The sequence below is a fragment of the Poromitra crassiceps genome, assembly GCF_964638095.1.
Source record: "Poromitra crassiceps genome assembly, chromosome: 8".
NCBI lineage: Eukaryota > Metazoa > Chordata > Actinopteri > Beryciformes > Melamphaidae > Poromitra > Poromitra crassiceps.
Window position 1 is genome coordinate 28,740,669 of NC_139629.1, and position 21,104 is coordinate 28,761,772.

At 41.4% G+C, this 21,104-nt stretch overlaps 1 protein-coding gene across 1 annotated transcript in view; it reads left to right on the forward strand.

Moving 5' to 3' along the window:
- Positions 1-21,104, forward strand: part of LOC310781784 (putative flavin-containing monoamine oxidase A) — a gene marked incomplete at its 5' end in the record, with an annotated part of 73,780 nt that overhangs the window by 37,308 nt on the left and 15,368 nt on the right. The window contains 2 exons of the mRNA XM_083642415.1: positions 6,628-6,728; positions 17,093-17,257. Of these exons, the coding sequence (XP_083498541.1) occupies positions 6,628-6,728; positions 17,093-17,257 (266 nt within the window). The remainder of the gene's footprint in view (positions 1-6,627; positions 6,729-17,092; positions 17,258-21,104) is intronic.

Sequence of the window (21,104 nt, forward strand, 5' to 3'; positions counted from 1 at the left end):
AGGCAGCAGAGTAAACGTGGCAGTGAGTCAGACTGGGAGGCAGCAGAGTAAACGTGGCAGTGAGTCAGACTGGGAGGCAGCAGAGTAAACGTGGCAGTGAGTCAGACTGGGAGGCAGCAGAGTAAACGTGGCAGTGTGTCAGCCACTAAGTCTCACATGGACTATTAACTGGGATGACGTGTTAATTACAGTACCAGCTGCGACAGCATGTGGCTGCTAGTGTTTTCACCTTGTGAGCTTGTGTGTGTGTGTGTGTGTGTGTGTGTGTGTGTGTGTGTGTGTATAGGTGTGTGTGTGTGTGTGTGTGTGTGTGTGTGTGTGTGTGTGTGTGTGTGTGTGTGTGTGTGTGTGTAGGTGTGTGTGTGTAGGTGTGTCATCAAGGCAAAATCAACAGTTAACAAATGTGTTGCACTTTATTTTGCTCATCATTAAAGTAGCAGGTACTAATGGAACAAAATGACACTGTCAGTCCCTTTTGTGTCCATATGGCCGAGTCTCTCTGTGCTGTGTTCAGTCTTCACGTTCTCTCTCATCACTAGAGACTTATGGCCGAGTCTCTCTGTGCTGTGTTCAGTCTTCACGTTCTCTCTCATCACTAGAGACTTATGGCCGAGTCTCTCTGTGCTGTGTTCAGTCTTCACGTTCTCTCTCATCACTAGAGACTTTCTCTATAGGCTCCTCTCTGCTTGGCTTTCTTTGGCACAGCCAGCCCTCATCTGCATGAAATCTTCCTCTTTACTTCTGGCAGGTAACCCCCGTGCGGCCGATCCACTGCACAATAGCTTCTTCCTTGGCCTGCTGTTCTTTGGAATCAGCTTTGTACTTTGTACCTGCCAGGAAGTGCTCCTGGGAAGTTCACCTGTGATGTGATGTTTCTCTGCGTTTGATTTGCCTTTTGTCTGCTGCTGTCCTTTCAAATCTAGGAGAGAAGAACTCAAATGTCTTAAAGCATGAATGCATCAGGAACAACTCAAAATAGTTTGTCGCAGTGCCGCCGCTACGTGCACGCACATCACGCGTTGTGGTGTACGTAGCGCCACCGCTACGTGCCGCTACGTGCACATCACGCGCTGTGGTGTACGTAGGGCAGGGTGCCGGAAGGGACATAAAAAACAGCCTTATGATTATGATTCATAGTCGTATTAATCATGAAGATGATATAGCTCGGTGTCTCTCTCTCTCTCTCTCACTCTCTCTCTCACTGCAAAGGCGATGTTGAGACTCTGCAGCGAGATAGATTGTATATTGGTATACATGTACATGTCTGGATAAAAGAGATGGTGCAATTTCATAGCAAAGTCTGTGAAAGAGCTGTTGCACGCCTTAAAAACTTTAAATCAGGTGCGTAGGATGCAAAAATAAACTAGGAGTAGAGAAAATCCCGCAAAACACTGATCTTACTAGTAAACTCTTTATTAGAAGACAAATAGGGAAACAAACAACGTTTCGGTGCTAGACCTTCATCAGGTTTTAAAAGACTGACTCATGTCAGTGAGGTATATATACAGGCTGGCCACACCCTGAAAATTGCTCAGGTGAGATTGATTAGGGAACAGTGAGTGGGTGTGGCTAGATGAAACATTATAGCCTACATACAGCCAACAACAACCACAACAATAATTAACAATAAATAGATAACCTTTTCAGAGTATACATGTAGAAAATATTCCATCAATACATATTACATGAATAAAATTCCAAATTGGATGTAACATTATAGCCTATAGCCAACAACAACAATAATTCACAATAAATAGAGTTTATTGCCAATTTCATAGCAAACATGAGTCACAACAATTATCTCCAAACGTGAACCTTTCGCTCAGAGCTAGACTCGCCATGAACTTGACTTCAAAAACATGCAATTTTAGATTTTTTCTTAGTTTCTTTGTCTAAATTGCAATTCGAAAAGGAGCTCTGAATGATTCTCCCTTTGATGTTATGCTTTGATTTGCTTTTCAAATTTCACTTTCCTCTTCCCGTTGACATTGAAAGACACAGAAAGTGCCCCCATGTGCTATTCTCTGAGTTCAGAGTGGGAGAAATAATGTGAAGATTCATTCCTCCTTGGAGGCCATAGCTATGTGTTTGCCTCCTAGGTCACTGCCATAGAATACATTGAGAAAGAAAGGTTAAAGTGATCCAGTGGTGAGGGGATGAAATGCCAGAGAGGGAACAGACTGAAAGGAAAGGACTTTGTGAAGTCAGGGCTCAGAAGCTAAGACTGTCTTGAATGGGTCGTCATTTCCAAAGATGTTTTAAATAAGAGTGAGAAAGCTAAGGAGTATTTTTTCAGCTTCTTATGGGACCTTGATTTGCTCCTCCTCGCCTGACCCTAGCTGGGATAAACAACACTTTTTTGGACAACAATGCTCAGATTATAAAGCAGAACGTTCTTGATGGGCTTCAGCTACTTGCATATTAGAAATTGTTAACTTGAGATAAAAACACGTCTCTCCGATGCTCCTGAACACATCATCAGTGATGTAACCTGGGGTCATTAGGCATTTCGGGTCTCTCAACACCCAGGCGACCCAGCAGACCTTCTTGACTTGTGTTCAGGTGGCATTCGCTACTCTCTATGGATCTCCTCTCCTGATCCAGAGCCATCTTGAGGCTTTCTCCGCTGCCTCTGATGTTCCTGATGGCTCTCCTCCCCATTCCGGTGATGCCCGGTGCACTCAAGGCTTTGTAGACTGATTGCCCCGCAATCAGGTGTCACCCAGGTGACAGGTGACTACATCATTAGGGAGTGATGTCATCAGTGAGTGATGTCATCAGTGATTGAGTGTTGATGTGAGATCATCAGGCTTGAACCCCTGGTATTGCCGCTTGCAGCTATATTTATTATTATTATTATTTACTTTGGCATTTAATAAGGAAATATTCTTTCAACCACAGAAATACATCTAGCAGCCTGAATTGAGTGATGCACCTTGCCTACTTGCTACTCCAGCACACATCTCATAAACACAGCAGCACTTTAGCACAGTGAGAAAGAGTGTGTGCTTATTTCTTTCAATCCAAACTGCCAGCCCACTGAGCCTGTTCATTCATTCATTCATTCATTCAAACTGCCAGCCCCCTGAGCCTGTTCATTCATTCATTCATTCATTCAAACAAACTGCCAGCCCACTGAGCCTGTTCATTCATTCATTCATTCATTCATTCATTCATTCATTCATTCATTCATTCAAACTGCCAGCCCACTGAGCCTGTTCATTCATTCATTCATTCATTCAAACAAACTGCCAGCCCACTGAGCCTGTTCATTCATTCATTCATTCATTCATTCATTCATTAATCCAAACTGCCAGCCCACTGAGCCTGTTCATTCATTCATTCATTCATTCATTCATTCATTCATTCAAACTGCCAGCCCACTGAGCCTGTTCATTCATTCATTCATTCATTCATTCATTCATTCATTCATTCATTCATTCATTCAAACTGCCAGCCCACTGAGCCTGTTCATTCATTCATTCATTCATTCAAACAAACTGCCAGCCCACTGAGCCTGTTCATTCATTCATTCATTCATTCATTCATTCATTCATTCATTCATTCAAACTGCCAGCCCACTGAGCCTGTTCATTCATTCATTCTAACTGCCAGCAGCCCACTGAGCCTGTTCATAAGCTGTGATGTTGAGTGGTGATGCAGGTGCACAGAAATGTCACATGACTTCTGTGTATAGAACACTGGATGACAGTTAGTGTCACAGTGTCAGATTTGATGTCAAAGGAATGAGATGCCAAAATACATAATTCTCATTTAGCTGTTGTCCATTTAACATTAGGCCAGTTTGACAAATAATCAGGTAGAAGGCAAAACAAAGCAGCATTATGGATATGACACCTGGTGACAGGTCTTATGTCATGTGACAGGTCTTATGTCATGTGACAGGTCTTATGTCATGATGTGTACAGTGTCAGGCACTTCTCATGTCACAGTTTTCACTTGAACTGCTTTGAGCTCATCCATTTGATTGAGCATAAAGGGCACCATTTTGAAGTTGCTGACAGGCCCTTGACAGTTTCAAAATGGTGTTTCACATCTTCCATGAGTTCATTCGTTAAAAGCCTGGCTTCTGGCCAGGTGTCACTTCACTTGCCAGAGCCAGCTTTGAAAGCGTCTGTCGTCTCTGCATGTGCGACACACACAGCATACTCAGAGGCTATACATACACACATACACACACACATACACACACACATATACACAGCATACTCAGAGGCTATACATACACACATACACACATACACACACACATATACACAGCATACTCAGAGGCTACACATACATACACATACACATACACACACACACACATATACACAGCATACTCAGAGGCTAATACATACACACATACACACACACACATACACACACACATATAGATCTTATAGACACATATAGAGATCTCCCCTGTATAAATAAATGCTAAATAAAAAATAAAAAATAAAAAATATACACAGCATACTCAGAGGCTACACATACATACACATACACACACATATACACAGCATACTCAGAGGCTATACTGTACATACACACATACACACATACACACACACACACACACATATACACATCATACTCAGAGGCTATACATACACATATACACAGCATACTCAGAGGCTACACATACATACACATACACATACACACACATATACACAGCATACTCAGAGGCTATACATACACACATACACACACACACACACACACACACACACACACACACACACACACACACACACACACACCTACACACACACACACACACACACACACACACACACACACACACACACACACACACACACACACACACACACACACACACACACACACACACATACACACACATACACACAGCATACTCAGAGGCACTACCTCTGACAAGTCTAATCAAGTGATTTGAGCGCACCTTCACGCTACAGAAGAAAATGTAAATAGTGCCATTAGTAACCCGGTCCTTACCCGGAGCCGAGCAGCAGCCACAGTAGTGAGAGGTCATTCTACCAGTGGCCACTGGGGCATTGAATCCAATTTACCTGAGTGCTAGTCGATGGTTCAAAAATGAAGCCATTCTAATCGATAGAACGATTAGCCAAAGTAATCTATTATTTGTCTCATCTGCCTCTTTCTATCTATGCTATATGATAGCCTAGCCTCTCACTTTTCATCTGTAGCTTTGTTGCTCTCATATTGAGATGATCCATTACATTTACATGACATTATGTCATGTTAGCAGATGCTTTTGTCCAAAGCATCTTTACAATAGGTTTTGTCCACAGTAATCAAACCCACCGTATGTACAGTATGTAAGAAGAGAGAGACCGGACCGTCAAACCCTGTCTTTATTTCATCACAGATGAAACAGGCACACATGCACGGCAGCCAGTACACACACACACACACACACACACACACACACACACACACACACACACACACACACACACATACACACACACACACACACACACACACACACACACACACACACACACACACACACACACACACACACACACACACAAAATTGGAGGCACCATGAAATTTGTCCTCCGCGTTTGACCCATCCTGGCTCGTCCTCCTCCATGGTTCAGGCCAGGAGCGGTGGGCAGCTGCAGTGAAGCACCCAGAGACCAACTTGTTCCAACCGCCGCTGGTCAGACATGGATCTTCTGCATGTTTTTAGTGGGCGTCCATTGATGTTATATGGAGGAAACCCCAGGGGAGCACGAGGAGAACATGCAAACTCCACACAGAAAGGCCTTCTCGACGAGATAGCCCACCTGGGCTAAAGGCATGGGGAGACAGACCTACACATACGTACTTCATAACAATACCTATCCCAATCTGCTGCAGTTCTTTCCCCCCATTGCTTCTGTGTTATTCACATGAGACAGGCAAGACTAATAAAGGCATATTATTGCTATGTATGTATGTCTGCAGGCGCGGACTGCATAATCGGGCACGTCGGGCAAATGCCCGGTGGCCTGGCCTGGCCTGGCCTTTTTTTTTTGGTGCCCGCAGTCAGGCCACTCACTGAACAGCAGGCCAGGCGCCGCCTACTGGTTTACTAGTGGTTTTATTACTTTATTCATGGTTAAAGTGGGTGCATCTCATTGTAAAATTGGACTCGGCCCAAATTGGGCTTCAAACGGTCCAAATTGGGCTTCAAACGACCCAAACCTGGCTTCAAACGGCCCAAATCGGGCTTCAAACGGCCCAAATCTGGCTTCAAACGGCCCAAATTGGGCTTCAAACGGCCCAAATCGGGCTTCAAACGGCCCAAATTGGGCTTCAAATGGCCCAAATTTTTCGACGCCGCCCTTCGGACGCCGGCACGCGCGTCGGCCCATATCGGCCTGGCCTGCTTGGTATCTAATGCCCGGCCTGAATTATGATCCCAGTCTGCCTCTGTATGTCTGTCTGTCTGTCTGTCTGTCTGTCTGTCTGTCTGTCTGTCTGTCTGTCTGTCTGTCTATCTAGCTAGCTAGCTAGCTAGCTAGCTATCTAGCTATCTACAGTATCTATCTATCTATCTATCTATCTATCTATCTACTGTATGTAATTGTTGATAGTTGTGTCTATGTACTGTTTTTCCACCAGCCAAGATCCAGTACCAGCCAGCACTGCCCAGTCAAAGAGAGTTCCTCACACAGAACATGCCAGTGGGCCACATGATCAAGTTCATCATCACCTACCAAACAGTGAGTAACAGAAGGATAAACATACATGTGCACAGACATGTGTACATGAATAATATCTACATGTAAGTCACAAATATGGAAATGTACACCTCTTTGGTCTCCAAACACTAAATGACCGCATCACTGCATGTTTTCCCTTTCCCCAAACGTCTGTGTTTGCTGTGAACATTGTATCTGGATAATCCCATAGGTATCACAGCTGTATGGACGAGATTGATTTCGTTTTTGAAATATGTACACTGGCCCTCATTCATCAAGCTATAGCACAATCAACGCTGATGTTAAAGTGGGCATACGCTCATTTCATCACACAAGTCGCTATTTATCAATTCCATTTTTTTTTCTAGCCCAAAAATCAATCTTACTATTTCAAAGAACATTATAGGCTGCGTTGCACATGGAAAACTATTGGAATTGCTGGCACTACAGGCTACAGGCACTACAGGCTACAGACACTACAGGCTTTTTGTTGTTAGTTTGATATGAGACTATTTCTTTCTCACCTGGGAATTAATATAACATGCTTAGTAGTTTGTAGTTACGCTGAGAAACAGACCTCCTGGAGGATCCTTTTCTCAGTTCAAACTGTGCTCATAGATAATGCAATTACTTTCCACATTTTATTTTCATGTTCTTTAATCCCACTTTGAAGACAGCCAAATAAAACAGCCCTTTTGGTGGCAAAACCTGTGCACCCAAAATATTCTATATTCTATGTCTTGCATCTTTTGCTATGTTTCAGTTCAGTTTCAGCTTGCATGTAAGGTGTGCACCAAGCTGCACCAAGACTTTCTTTTTATACGTCAATAGTTGCCAAACATGCATCATTTTTGGTGCGTCATAAATGATCAGTTGATTCCACGATTCCACAGCTCAAGGTTGAAGATTTACATTAAGCTCAAGGTTTTTCTGCGTCGAACTCCAATATTTTATTCGACAGTTTCATTAGAGTAACAGGGTTGACAGTCGATAGGGACACACATTTAATCTTTTCATTAAGAGCACAATATTCAAGTTTTATTACCGTTAGAAGCGGAATGAGCATGCTTTAGGGAGAGTGCAAAATGCCCTAGTTTCAATCAGAAAAAGTGGTTATGAGAATAACAATAATACTTGGTTGGATTTATATAGCACCTTTCTAGATACTCAAAGCGCTTCACATGGGGGAGGGGAACTCAACTCAACCACCACCGATGGGTAGCACCCACCTGGGTGATGCATGGTGGCCAGTTTGCTGACAGTATGTTTACATACATACATACATACATACATACATAATATATATACATACATAGTATACATACATACATACATACATACATACATACATACATACATACATATACATACATAGTATACATACATACATACATACATACATACGTGAGTTTGCCCTTTTATGTGTTAGATTTCCGCGTTACAGCTTACTGCCTTAGCAGCCTGCATGTACGTACGTCCACTAAACAAGCTTGTTTTTGCAACGGACACAGGCTCAGATTGTTATTGTAAGAGAGAGAGAGACACAGGCTCAGATTGTTATTGTAAAAGAGAGAGAGAGACACAGGCTCAAATTGTTATTGTAAAAGAGAGAGAGACACAGGCTCAAATTGTTATTGTAAAAGAGAGAGAGACACAGGCTCAGATTGTTATTGTAAAAAAGAGAGAGACACAGGCTCAGATTGTTATTGTAAAAGAGAGAGAGAGACACAGGCTCAAATTGTTATTGTAAAAGAGAGAGAGACACAGGCTCAAATTGTTATTGTAAAAGAGAGAGAGACACAGGCTCAAATTGTTATTGTAAAAGAGAGAGAGAGACACAGGCTCAGATTGTTAATGTAAAAGAGAGAGAGACACAGGCTCAGATTGTTATTGTAAAAGAGAGAGAGACACAGACTCAGATTGTTATTGTAAAAGAGAGAGAGACACAGGCTCAGATTGTTATTGTAAAAGAGAGAGAGACACAGGCTCAGATTGTTATTGTAAAAGAGAGAGAGACACAGGCTCAAATTGTTATTGTAAAAGAGAGAGACACAGGCTCAGATTGTTATTGTAAAAAAGAGAGAGACACAGGCTCAGATTGTTATTGTAAAAGAGAGAGAGAGACACAGGCTCAGATTGTTATTGTAAAAGAGAGAGAGACACAGGCTCAGATTGTTATTGTAAAAGAGAGAGAGACACAGGCTCAAATTGTTATTGTAAAAGAGAGAGAGAGACACAGGCTCAGATTGTTAATGTAAAAGAGAGAGAGACACAGGCTCAGATTGTTATTGTAAAAGAGAGAGAGACACAGGCTCAGATTGTTATTGTAAAAGAGAGAGAGACACAGGCTCAGATTGTTATTGTAAGAGAGAGAGACACAGGCTCAGATTGTTATTGTAAAAGAGAGAGAGACACGGGCTCAAATTGTTATTGTAAAAGAGAGAGACACAGGCTCAGATTGTTATTGTAAAAGAGAGAGAGACACAGGCTCAGATTGTTATTGTAAAAGAGAGAGAGAGACACAGGCTCAGATTGTTATTGTAAAAAAGAGAGAGAGACACAGGCTCAGATTGTTATTGTAAAAGAGAGAGAGACACAGGCTCAGATTGTTATTGTAAAAGAGAGAGAGAGACACAGGCTCAGATTGTTATTGTAAAAGAGAGAGACACAGGCTCAGATTGTTATTGTAAAAAAGAGAGAGACACAGGCTCAGATTGTTATTGTAAAAGAGAGAGAGAGACACAGGCTCAGATTGTTATTGTAAAAAAGAGAGAGAGACACAGGCTCAGATTGTTATTGTAAAAGAGAGAGAGACACAGGCTCAGATTGTTATTGTAAAAGAGAGAGAGACACAGGCTCAGATTGTTATTGTAAAAGAGAGAGAGACACAGGCTCAAATTGTTATTGTAAAAGAGAGAGAGACACAGGCTCAGATTATTATTGTAAAAGAGAGAGAGACACAGGCTCAGATTGCTCATGTAAAAGAGAGAGAGACACAGGCTCAAATTGTTAATGTAAAAGAGAGAGAGACACAGGCTCAGATTGTTATTGTAAAAGAGAGAGAGACACAGGTTCAGATTGTTATTGTAAAAAAGAGAGAGACACAGGCTCAGATTGTTATTGTAAAAGAGAGAGAGACACAGGCTCAGATTGTTATTGTAAAAGAGAGAGAGACACAGGCTCAAATTGTTAATGTAAAAGAGAGAGAGACACAGGCTCAGATTGTTATTGTAAAAGAGAGAGAGACACAGGCTCAAATTGTTAATGTAAAAGAGAGAGAGACACAGGCTCAGATTGTTAATGTAAAAGAGAGAGAGACACAGGCTCAGATTGCTCATGTAAAAGAGAGAGAGACACAGGTTCAGATTGTTATTGTAAAAGAGAGAGAGACACAGGCTCAGATTGCTCATGTAAAAGAGAGAGAGACACAGGTTCAGATTGTTATTGTAAAAGAGAGAGAGACACAGGCTCAAATTGTTAATGTAAAAGAGAGAGAGACACAGGCTCAGATTGTTAATGTAAAAGAGAGAGAGACACAGGCTCAGATTGCTCATGTAAAAGAGAGAGAGAGACACAGGCTCAGATTGTTAATGTAAAAGAGAGAGAGACACAGGCTCAGATTGTTAATGTAAAAGAGAGAGAGACACAGGCTCAGATTGTTAATGTAAAAGAGAGAGAGACACAGGCTCAGATTGCTCATGTAAAAGAGAGAGAGACACAGGTTCAGATTGTTAATGTAAAAGAGAGAGAGACACAGGCTCAGATTGTTATTGTAAAAGAGAGAGAGACACAGGCTCAGATTGTTATTGTAAAAAAAGAGAGAGAGACACAGGCTCAGATTGTTATTGTAAAAGAGAGAGAGACACAGGTTCAGATTGTTATTGTAAAAGAGAGAGAGACACAGGCTCAGATTGTTATTGTAAAAGAGAGAGAGACACAGGCTCAGATTGTTATTGTAAAAGAGAGAGAGACACAGGCTCAGATTGTTAATGTAAAAGAGAGAGAGACACAGGCTCAGATTGTTATTGTAAAAGAGAGAGAGACACAGGCTCAGATTGTTATTGTAAAAGAGAGAGAGACACAGGCTCAGATTGTTATTGTAAAAGAGAGAGAGACACAGGCTCAGATTGTTATTGTAAAAGAGAGAGAGACACAGGCTCAGATTGTTATTGTAAAAGAGAGAGAGAGACACAGGTTCAGATTGTTATTGTAAAAGAGAGAGAGACACAGGCTCAAATTGTTAATGTAAAAGAGAGAGAGACACAGGCTCAGATTGTTATTGTAAAAGAGAGAGAGACACAGGCTCAGATTGTTATTGTAAAAGAGAGAGAGACACAGGCTCAAATTGTTAATGTAAAAGAGAGAGAGACACAGGCTCAGATTGTTATTGTAAAAGAGAGAGAGACACAGGCTCAAATTGTTAATGTAAAAGAGAGAGAGACACAGGCTCAGATTGTTAATGTAAAAGAGAGAGAGACACAGGCTCAGATTGCTCATGTAAAAGAGAGAGAGACACAGGTTCAGATTGTTATTGTAAAAGAGAGAGAGACACAGGCTCAGATTGCTCATGTAAAAGAGAGAGAGACACAGGTTCAGATTGTTATTGTAAAAGAGAGAGAGACACAGGCTCAAATTGTTAATGTAAAAGAGAGAGAGACACAGGCTCAGATTGTTAATGTAAAAGAGAGAGAGACACAGGCTCAGATTGCTCATGTAAAAGAGAGAGAGAGACACAGGCTCAGATTGTTAATGTAAAAGAGAGAGAGACACAGGCTCAGATTGTTAATGTAAAAGAGAGAGAGACACAGGCTCAGATTGTTAATGTAAAAGAGAGAGAGACACAGGCTCAGATTGCTCATGTAAAAGAGAGAGAGACACAGGTTCAGATTGTTAATGTAAAAGAGAGAGAGACACAGGCTCAGATTGTTATTGTAAAAGAGAGAGAGACACAGGCTCAGATTGTTATTGTAAAAAAAGAGAGAGAGACACAGGCTCAGATTGTTATTGTAAAAGAGAGAGAGACACAGGTTCAGATTGTTATTGTAAAAGAGAGAGAGACACAGGCTCAGATTGTTATTGTAAAAGAGAGAGAGACACAGGCTCAGATTGTTATTGTAAAAGAGAGAGAGACACAGGCTCAGATTGTTATTGTAAAAGAGAGAGAGACACAGGCTCAGATTGTTATTGTAAAAGAGAGAGAGACACAGGCTCAGATTGCTCATGTAAAAGAGAGAGAGACACAGGCTCAGATTGTTATTGTAAAAGAGAGAGAGACACAGGCTCAGATTGTTAATGTAAAAGAGAGAGAGACACAGGTTCAGATTGTTATTGTAAAAAAGAGAGAGACACAGGCTCAGATTGTTATTGTAAAAGAGAGAGAGACACAGGTTCAGATTGTTATTGTAAAAGAGAGAGAGACACAGGCTCAGATTGTTATTGTAAAAGAGAGAGAGACACAGGCTCAGATTGTTATTGTAAAAGAGAGAGAGAGACACAGGTTCAGATTGTTATTGTAAAAGAGAGAGAGACACAGGCTCAGATTGTTATTGTAAAAAAGAGAGAGACACAGGTTCAGATTGTTAATGTAAAAGAGAGAGAGACACAGGCTCAGATTGTTATTGTAAAAGAGAGAGAGACACAGGCTCAGATTGTTATTGTAAAAGAGAGAGAGACACAGGCTCAGATTGTTATTGTAAAAGAGAGAGAGACACAGGCTCAAATTGTTATTGTAAAAGAGAGAGAGACACAGGCTCAGATTGTTATTGTAAAAGAGAGAGAGACACAGGCTCAGATTGTTATTGTAAAAGAGAGAGAGACACAGGCTCAGATTGTTATTGTAAAAGAGAGAGAGACACAGGCTCAAATTGTTATTGTAAAAGAGAGAGAGACACAGGTTCAGATTGTTATTGTAAAAGAGAGAGAGACACAGGTTCAGATTGTTATTGTAAAAGAGAGAGAGACACAGGCTCAGATTGTTATTGTAAAAGAGAGAGAGACACAGGCTCAGATTGTTATTGTAAAAAAGAGGGGAAATAAACGCTTGTATTCTTGCAGCAGGATCTATCTGTCTGCTGCCCATCACATTGGTAGAGATAGCAGCTCCCGTTGTCCCCGCTCTTCAGTTTGTAATCCATATAACGTTATGCGGCTCAAATAAATGCAGACGGCTATCGAATTCAAATGCCTTGTCCATATTCTCGAAATCAGATAAATATTCAGCCATAACTAACAAAAAACTCAGCTATGTTTCCCCAAACAAACATGGCAGCTCCCAGTCCCAGCTTTCCACCCCACCAGCTGGCAGCTTCGGCAAAGGGAGCTTCTATCTCCACCAACGTGACCCCAATACCCAGAGTGCCTTGCAGGTTGAAAAATACCGAAATGCTCCTTTAATGTCTTTAGTAAGTGTGTAATAAGTGGGTTTGAATGTAGAGGGAGCCAGAGGCAAAATCAACTCCAAATATGATTCACGACTCTTCATTCACCCTATCTGGGATTCTTTTGCCATGTCTGGCTTGCTGTACATTTTACCCGGAGTACATTATGTAATGCAAGGAGGGAGGCAGCTCAGTAGGAAAGCTGTTAGAGGCCACCTGCAGCTTGTAAACAGCTGCTGTACAAAACAGTCAAGTCTGTCCACCCCACAGCATATGTATGTATGTAACAATCGTCTTTATATTGTTGTTAACATTCTCGGCTGTGGGTAGGCAAGAAGACAGCCCATCTCACAGAAGAACCATGTGGTGACATGTCTTCTGGTCTGATGAAACCATGGTGCAATATTTTGGGTCTTAATTCTAAAAATATGTTTGGTGCAGAGCCAACACAGCCTATCACCCAAGGAACATAGTACCTATATTAAGCATGGTGGGGCTGTATCTCTAAAAATGTAATATTTTAACATGACATTCTGTCCAAAGCATGCAGACCAATCAACGGAGACATGTCAGTATCCTGGGATATAATAATAATAATTAAGTATAATAATATACCTATTGTCCAGTTGAAGCCCAGACGAAAAATTCCTGAATCCAGATGTGTTTAGCTTGTAGAGTTTTATATAATCACACTTAATACCACTAATACGAATGTGGAAAGGTGCTCAAATCTGAGATTATTTATATTGTTAGATATGATTTTGTTCAGAATTCCAAGACTCTCTGTATTGCAGGTAGAGCGATAACAGAGAAACTATGATCAAATAAATAAATTATGGTGAAGTTGCTGACAGAAAGCTTGTCACATACCTGCCAACAGCGGGAGTATCCATATTTCTAACCCTTTCCCCCTCCCGCTGTGCTCCCAATCGGTAATTTATCAAATGGCTGTAGCAGCCAGGGCTAAGTGTCTAGTATCCTATGAAACTAGAAGACCTCAGGCAAGTGGCATGGTCATTTTCAAAGGGGTCCCTTGACCTCTCACCTCAAGATATCTGAATGAGAATGGGTTCTGTGGGTACCCACGAGTCTCCCCTTTACAGATAGGGTAGCATTTTTCAATGGGATAGCCCAACCATTTAGAAATGTTGGTATAATAAACTTTGATTACTATTATATCTTGTTCATCAAATTAGGAGCTATAATTGGGTAACTGAGTGAGTGGGTAATTTGTTACAGCATCCTACTGGTGGTAGTGCATGGTCACAATCTGGCCCTCAGGTAGTGTGTTTGGGATTGTGGCCCTCTCTATCATAAAAGTTGCCCATTCCTGCAAAAGGACCCCTGGTGGTGGGTCCCCCAACCCCACATTGAGAATAACTATAACTCTCTGCCTTCTCCCTTGTGCCATAAAGCAGCATACAGCAGATTTCCCATCAAATCTGACCGGTGGTGACTCACAATGTAAACTGCAGTGTTAGAGGCTGCTATGGGCGGGCAATCCTCTTTGCAATGGTCTTAAATGTGTTTACTGAAACTATACAGACAAAGGCTTTCATGTCAAACATTGGTCTTTAACAAAAACAGTAAGGATGTAAAGTGTGACTCTCTTTCCTTTATTATTTACTATCATTGTAATATGAGTTTTCATTACAAGCCTCAAGGAAATACCAACTTATATTTGAAAGTGTATGTAGACCTTTTCTATCACTGAATGTGACTTAATAATAGTTCACAGAAGGCAGAAGATGTGCTTTTTGAACTTATAATTCATTTTAGTCCAGTGAGTAAATATTTTTGTAATTGACACACTGATGATTTTTCTGTGCCTCAAAGCAAAATTAATTAAGAGTCTATGAAAGGTATCTTTACAAACAATGTCACAATTAAGATTTCTGAAGCCAGAAGCAGACAAGGAGACGGCGTAAAAGATTAACAGGTTTTAATGAATGGAGTTTGGTTGGTGGCTGGAGTGAGCAGAGCAGTCAGGCGGACGAGATCTTGGCGACAGGCAAGATGGACTCGAACCAGGAAAGCTGACCACAGCTGGTGGCGAGGTGTACGAGGCACAGGACCTGAACACAGCTGGTGGTGAGGTGTACCAGGCACAGGACCTGAACACAGCTGGTGCCTGGTGGTGAGGTGTACCAGGCACAGGACCTGAACACAGGAAAAGCTACAGTCAAAAAGAGTCCAAAACACTGGAAACACGGAAAAACACGAAGCAGGCAAAAACTATTAATAAGAGGAAAGAGCTGACTGCCTCCTGACAAATAACCTCAAGTTACAAGGACTTGTACAACAAAAAAAATCGAATTTTGTCTTCCAGTTCAGAGGAAAACAGGAAGTTGTGGCAATAGAAAAATATTGAATATTGAATGTATTTTCCATTTTCTTTTCCATTCTTGTTTATGGAGACATCCTGCCTTATACAGTATATACTGTAGCACTTTGTTATTTGCACAAATTATACTGACGTCCTCCATGATTACCCCCCCCCCCTCAATCCAAACTTCCCAGCTGTTGAAGAATTTTCTGCCTAAAGTTATACAAAATCCCTCAAGCTTCAGGTTACCACAAGAAAACCACAGGCAATTTACAGTATAAGAAAAGAGAGCACCAAATCAAATGTATGTGATTAATTGTGCAATAATAATAATAATAATAACGCATTAAATTGACAGCCCTAATAATTGATGGAACCACCCAGCTACATACTGTATGCTTGATGTTTTGTCTGAGCCTTTTATAGGATGCGAGGCTATCGATAGTGAAGCAGAAATATCCCTCTGCACCTGATTGAGGTGCTGGCCAGGGTTATTGTCTATTTAGAACAGTTGTCATTGATTGCTTGGTTAAATGGTTTCGGAAATTACTGCACTCTGGTTAGACTTGCCCAATTTTCCTCAATGAAATTCTGGGCAATTATCCTCCCTGGTGGTATACCAGGTATCTTCTCTGAGCAAGAGTAGCTGATGGGTGAAATACAAAACTGGCTCCTAACATCATCCATCATCACTTTGAGGTGCTTTGGGATTCAATCGCAGAGTGTCTGGGTTGGTAAACATGAGCAAAATTATCGCTGCTGTTTGGGGCCGTCAACATCAGAAAATTGCATAGTGCAGCAGCTTCAGGTGGTTTTAACGGTTCTAATAATATGTTATCTTGTCCTTTTCATAAGTGCTTTTTGTTTTTATTACAGAGCTGAATCAGAAAGGTCAGAGCGGCTAAATGCGCTGACATCTTTCTAACGCAACATGTCATCAGTTGGTATAGAAATGCTGCTGTTAATGACTTGTCGTCTGGCCTCCACAATTGAACTGCACAATAGAAAAGCGCCTCCACAGTTAGTCCTCATCTCAGATCTGTGCTTCAGAGAGTTCATTGTGTTTGTTGCTTAAGATCTGGAATGTTGTGTTCTTATTATGACCACAATTACTCACACGCATATGCTGAATTGAATCAAGTAAATATGAGAACATTGTGATACTTGATTTATCCCCTTAGTCTCAGAGGTCAGCTGGTAGGAATAAAGTAGAGTAGAATAGAATAGCTTTTTATTTTCTTGGAAGGAAACTTCAGTTGTAGCCAGCAGTTCAAATGACATGTAGGTAGTGAAAACAAACAAACAAACAAACACAAGTTAAACACATTGGCGTTATCAATAATGACATACAGTATTGATGAATAGACAATAAATCAAGCAATATCTGAATAAAGCATAGGGGAAAACAGTTTGTCATCTGCCAATGCTGTTGAGTCCCAAGATGAGATGTGTTTTTCCTTATAGACTAGATGTTGCCACAGAAATGTTGAGGGCCCTCCAGCAGAAATGTTGAGGGCCCTCCAGCAGAAATGTTGAGGGCCCTCCAGCAGTGGTTCTATTCCATTTTACAACTTCTAAAACCGAGTGGCAGGAAGATCACTTAATCCATTGAAGTCCTGAGTTGAGGTTCCTGCACGTATTTGAAATGGCGAAAGTGTAAAGCTGTCTCTGTTTCTCCGTAGGCTTTCTGGCGGGAAAAGGGTTTCTCTGGGGAGATAGTGGCACGGCCTTCGGATGACTGTCCAATCAGCCTGACCTTTGATGCCACCAGCCCCGCCCCCAGCTGCAACCCTGCTTTGGTAGGCTTCATCGCCGGCCAGCAGGCTTCTCAATGGAGCTCCAAAGAGGTAAGAGGGTTGTTGATGAATGGAGACAGCAACAACACTCAGTACTGTATACATCTTGAACTGTTAATGTGCAATATTTTCAATGTTAATGTATTCTTCTCCTAACTCAAACATTAGCCTCTCCTCCGTGCTTGTGCTCAGAGACAGAGCATGCATGCATAATGAAGCCAGTGAGTGCTCGTGTTTTCCCATGCGTAAAAGCCTGGGTTTATTTGGCCTTAGTTTGACATCTGCACATACATCTTTCAGCTCTTCTCTCCCTCTGAAACTTTCTTCAAGCTAGCAGGCTTTTGCCATATTATGTGACCTGGTGTGTGTGTCTATTAGTGGATGGGAACCACAGGTAGGTCACCCTGCTACGTATAGAGACAGTCCGCATGTCTGGGAACGCCCACAAAATGTTAAACGGCTGGCGCGCGAGTGGGGTAAAACCGCTGATATATCTCATGGGCTGACTCACCAAAAGACGGTGCTGCGGCTCTAAACTACAGGTTTGGGGGTTCTAGAGCAGAACACAAGACGTCTGCTCAGATGTGCGTTTACTGCGGTGGTTAAATCCCCGATCGTGTCTGCCTGGGCTGGACTATCAGCTAAATTCTAACTTTGCTGAATGGATAGAACGGGGGAATTTACCCCACCCTGACCCCGCCCCCAGCCAGGCTGAGCCAGCTAAACCAGCGTCTATGACGAGACGTGGCCTCAACCTATAGGAGATGGAGAGCCTTTAATAATGATGATCATCATCTTAGTTATAAATATAAAAAAAGAAAAAAAAAATATATAATATAACCCTCTGCCAGATCGGCAGAGGGTGGAGCAGCGACCAGGGCAGCAGGGGGAAAATTGGCAAAGTAAAAAAAAAAAAAAAAAAAAACATGTTTTGACCCACGGAGCTTTTCTGCAATGATTGCAAAGTGCAAATAATATAATTTGTAAAAGTGTGATGGAAAAGCTGTCTCATGTTTACTACAATAGAGTACAGTAGGCTACAATGTAGCTAATATTGCAATTCAACGCATTGCATATTGTCACATTTTTGTATTGCAATATATTGAATTTCGATAATGGCCCATTCCTATTGTGTACCACTAGGAAATCCTTTGAAGACAATAACCTTGCCATCGACAAGCAGCTGTTATTTCATTAGAGATTTATACTGACCTTTAACGCCTACATTCTCTCTCTCAGTTAATCACAGACTGCTTATTCTATCTTGTCCATAATCTAAGCATTACAACAATTTGATGACTACTCACTCCAATAAATTGTTCCAGAAGTAATACCAGGCCATATGAACAATACCCCCTAATCTGGATCTGTAATTGAGCCTAGAGGAAAAGGTGTCACTCTTTTCACTAAATTAATGATACATTAATTAATTAATATTAAATTAACCCCTGAAGGCTTTCTTTCCTCATTAGACAGACGTCTTCTGATAGATACATGTATTTAAAATTAGATGCTGAGAAATGCACCTGAAAATGTGTCAAAAAATAGACCAAGAAAGAGGGCAGACACTGTAGCAAAACACGGTCGTCAGAGTGGTAGAGATGTATTAAAATACAGTCGTCACAGTGGTACAGATGTATTAAAAAAGGGGGGAAGAAGGAGAAGAAGCCGTGAGCCCTGCAGTATGTGTGATATTATAGAAGAGGGATCAGAATGGAAAAGAGATATTTGGTAGGTTTTTTTAATTACGGTTCTAGAGGATATAGATCAAAAGAAATCGGGAAAGGAAAAGAAAAAGGGAGGTTTTATTTTTTGTTCCGCTGGCATGCTGCTAAGGTAAAGAGGGAATCCTCCAATAATAAATGAGCCCAGATACAGTGTGTTAATTAACTCTGAAAGACTGAAATTTAGCAGTGTCAGTGGTGATTTGCATAAAAAGAATTTGATTCTGCCAACACAACTGCAATTATTTAATAGACCAAAACTAAATTAAAACATTTATGAAACCAGAAAACCAAATTAAAACTACTAAACCAAATCTGAAAAGTAAGCGATTTTTAATTTTAAAGGATAATTCCACACATTTTCAACCTATGGACACTATTTCATTCAGTTTGATGAATGCGATAGGATCAATGATCAATTCTGATGATCAATTCTGACCTAAACCATGTCAGCTTCTTCTAATATTATTAGTGATTATTAGTTATTATTACTAATTTTGACGCTCCACTCCAAAAATCCAAGACATGTCACTTTCAAGGAGGATGGGGCACTATGTGGTGCATGCTGTGTATATGCTTGCATGTTCTCCCTGTGTTTGTGTGGGTTTCCTCCCACCATCAAAGACATGTCTGTTAGCGTTAATACTCCTAACATCCTAATAACATCTGGGCTTGTGGACCCCAGGAAGAATAGCTGCGGCAATGCTGTAGCTAATGGTAATCCAATAAACTTAAACTAAAATGAAAGAATGGGGACAGACCACCGTGAAGAGGGAATCCCTACAGTCTTGGCCCAAAAAGGTGAATGACGTCACGCAGCAAGCCGCAGGTGATGCCAGTCTGTGTTGTAAACATCACAGGCACCTGCGCAAACAGCATGTTGTAATCGGTAACCGGGATACTAGCATTTATCATGGTATGAATAACCTGATTTCTCTGTGTTGCATGTAAACGTCATATCCCGAATATATACCAAGATAACCGGAATACTCATGTCCATGTACGCAATGAATGTGCCAACTCGAGCACACGAGAGTCCAGATGCTCTCCCAAACCAGCTGGAAAAAATGTGCGCATATATCGGTATCAAAAGAGCTGGAAAACACAAGCAAAAAACAACAATGTGCATTTGTAAATTATATTCTATTAACTTGAAATCTCGCATGCGCACACAATTTTTATGGTGGGGACTCTGGAGTTGATGCGCCATGGGCGCACTTATGGAAATGTTTGTATGAGGACAGGATTACAGCAGCTCCTTATAGACGATGTTGTCTGTTATTCCCTCCTCATCACCTTCAATAAGTACTTTCATGCTGCTGGCTCGCTTTCCCCTGGAGAAGGCTGTGTAGAGCTCGCCATGACTGGCTGAGGTATACAGGTAGTATGGGTTCGCCATGAGCTAACACTGGCTGAGGTATACAGGTAGGTAGATGCCAGCTCAGTCATTCTCTTGCCCTTGCCCTTTGTTGAGGGCAGTGTTGTGCAAGCTCACACTTCACAAGAGCTAGCTCAAAGTTCAGCTCACGCAGATTAAAATGAGCTAGTTCACGTTCATAGCTCACATTTTGAACTTTGAACTATATAGCTCACAGTCCCAAAAAATTAGCAGCTGTTCATTTCAAGCTAAGGTGACCAGATTTCTCAAATGAAAATTGGGGACATTTCCAGTCCGGCAATCAATATATCATTAAAATATCTAATGTTATTACCTATGAAATAATAAAGCGGGATGATTCTGGTTTCATTTATTTTGCCCATGTCTGTTGTACTGTAATAAACAGTGTCGGCTTTCTCCATACAACATCAGTATGGATCCCCTCTAAAAACATGCAGAAAGACAATCATCTGACCAGTGACGACAACGTTTGTAGATGGTCTCCAGGCGCTGTACACAAGAAAGCTCCCCGCTATTCCTGGCCTGCCCACCGGAGGAAGAGAAATTGTGATGCCATCAGTGAGTGATGTCATCAGTGATGTCACTCAAGCAATTGATTTTCATCAGTGATGTCACTTGAATGACATCATCAATGACATCAGGGAAGGGAAGGAAGCAGAGAAGGGATGCTGATGATGTAATTTGGCAAATTTTAGAGGCGATCAGAGCAATGGTGCGCCTTGAAACTCCAGACAAACAAACAAGCAAACAAACAGACAGACTGACTGACTGACTG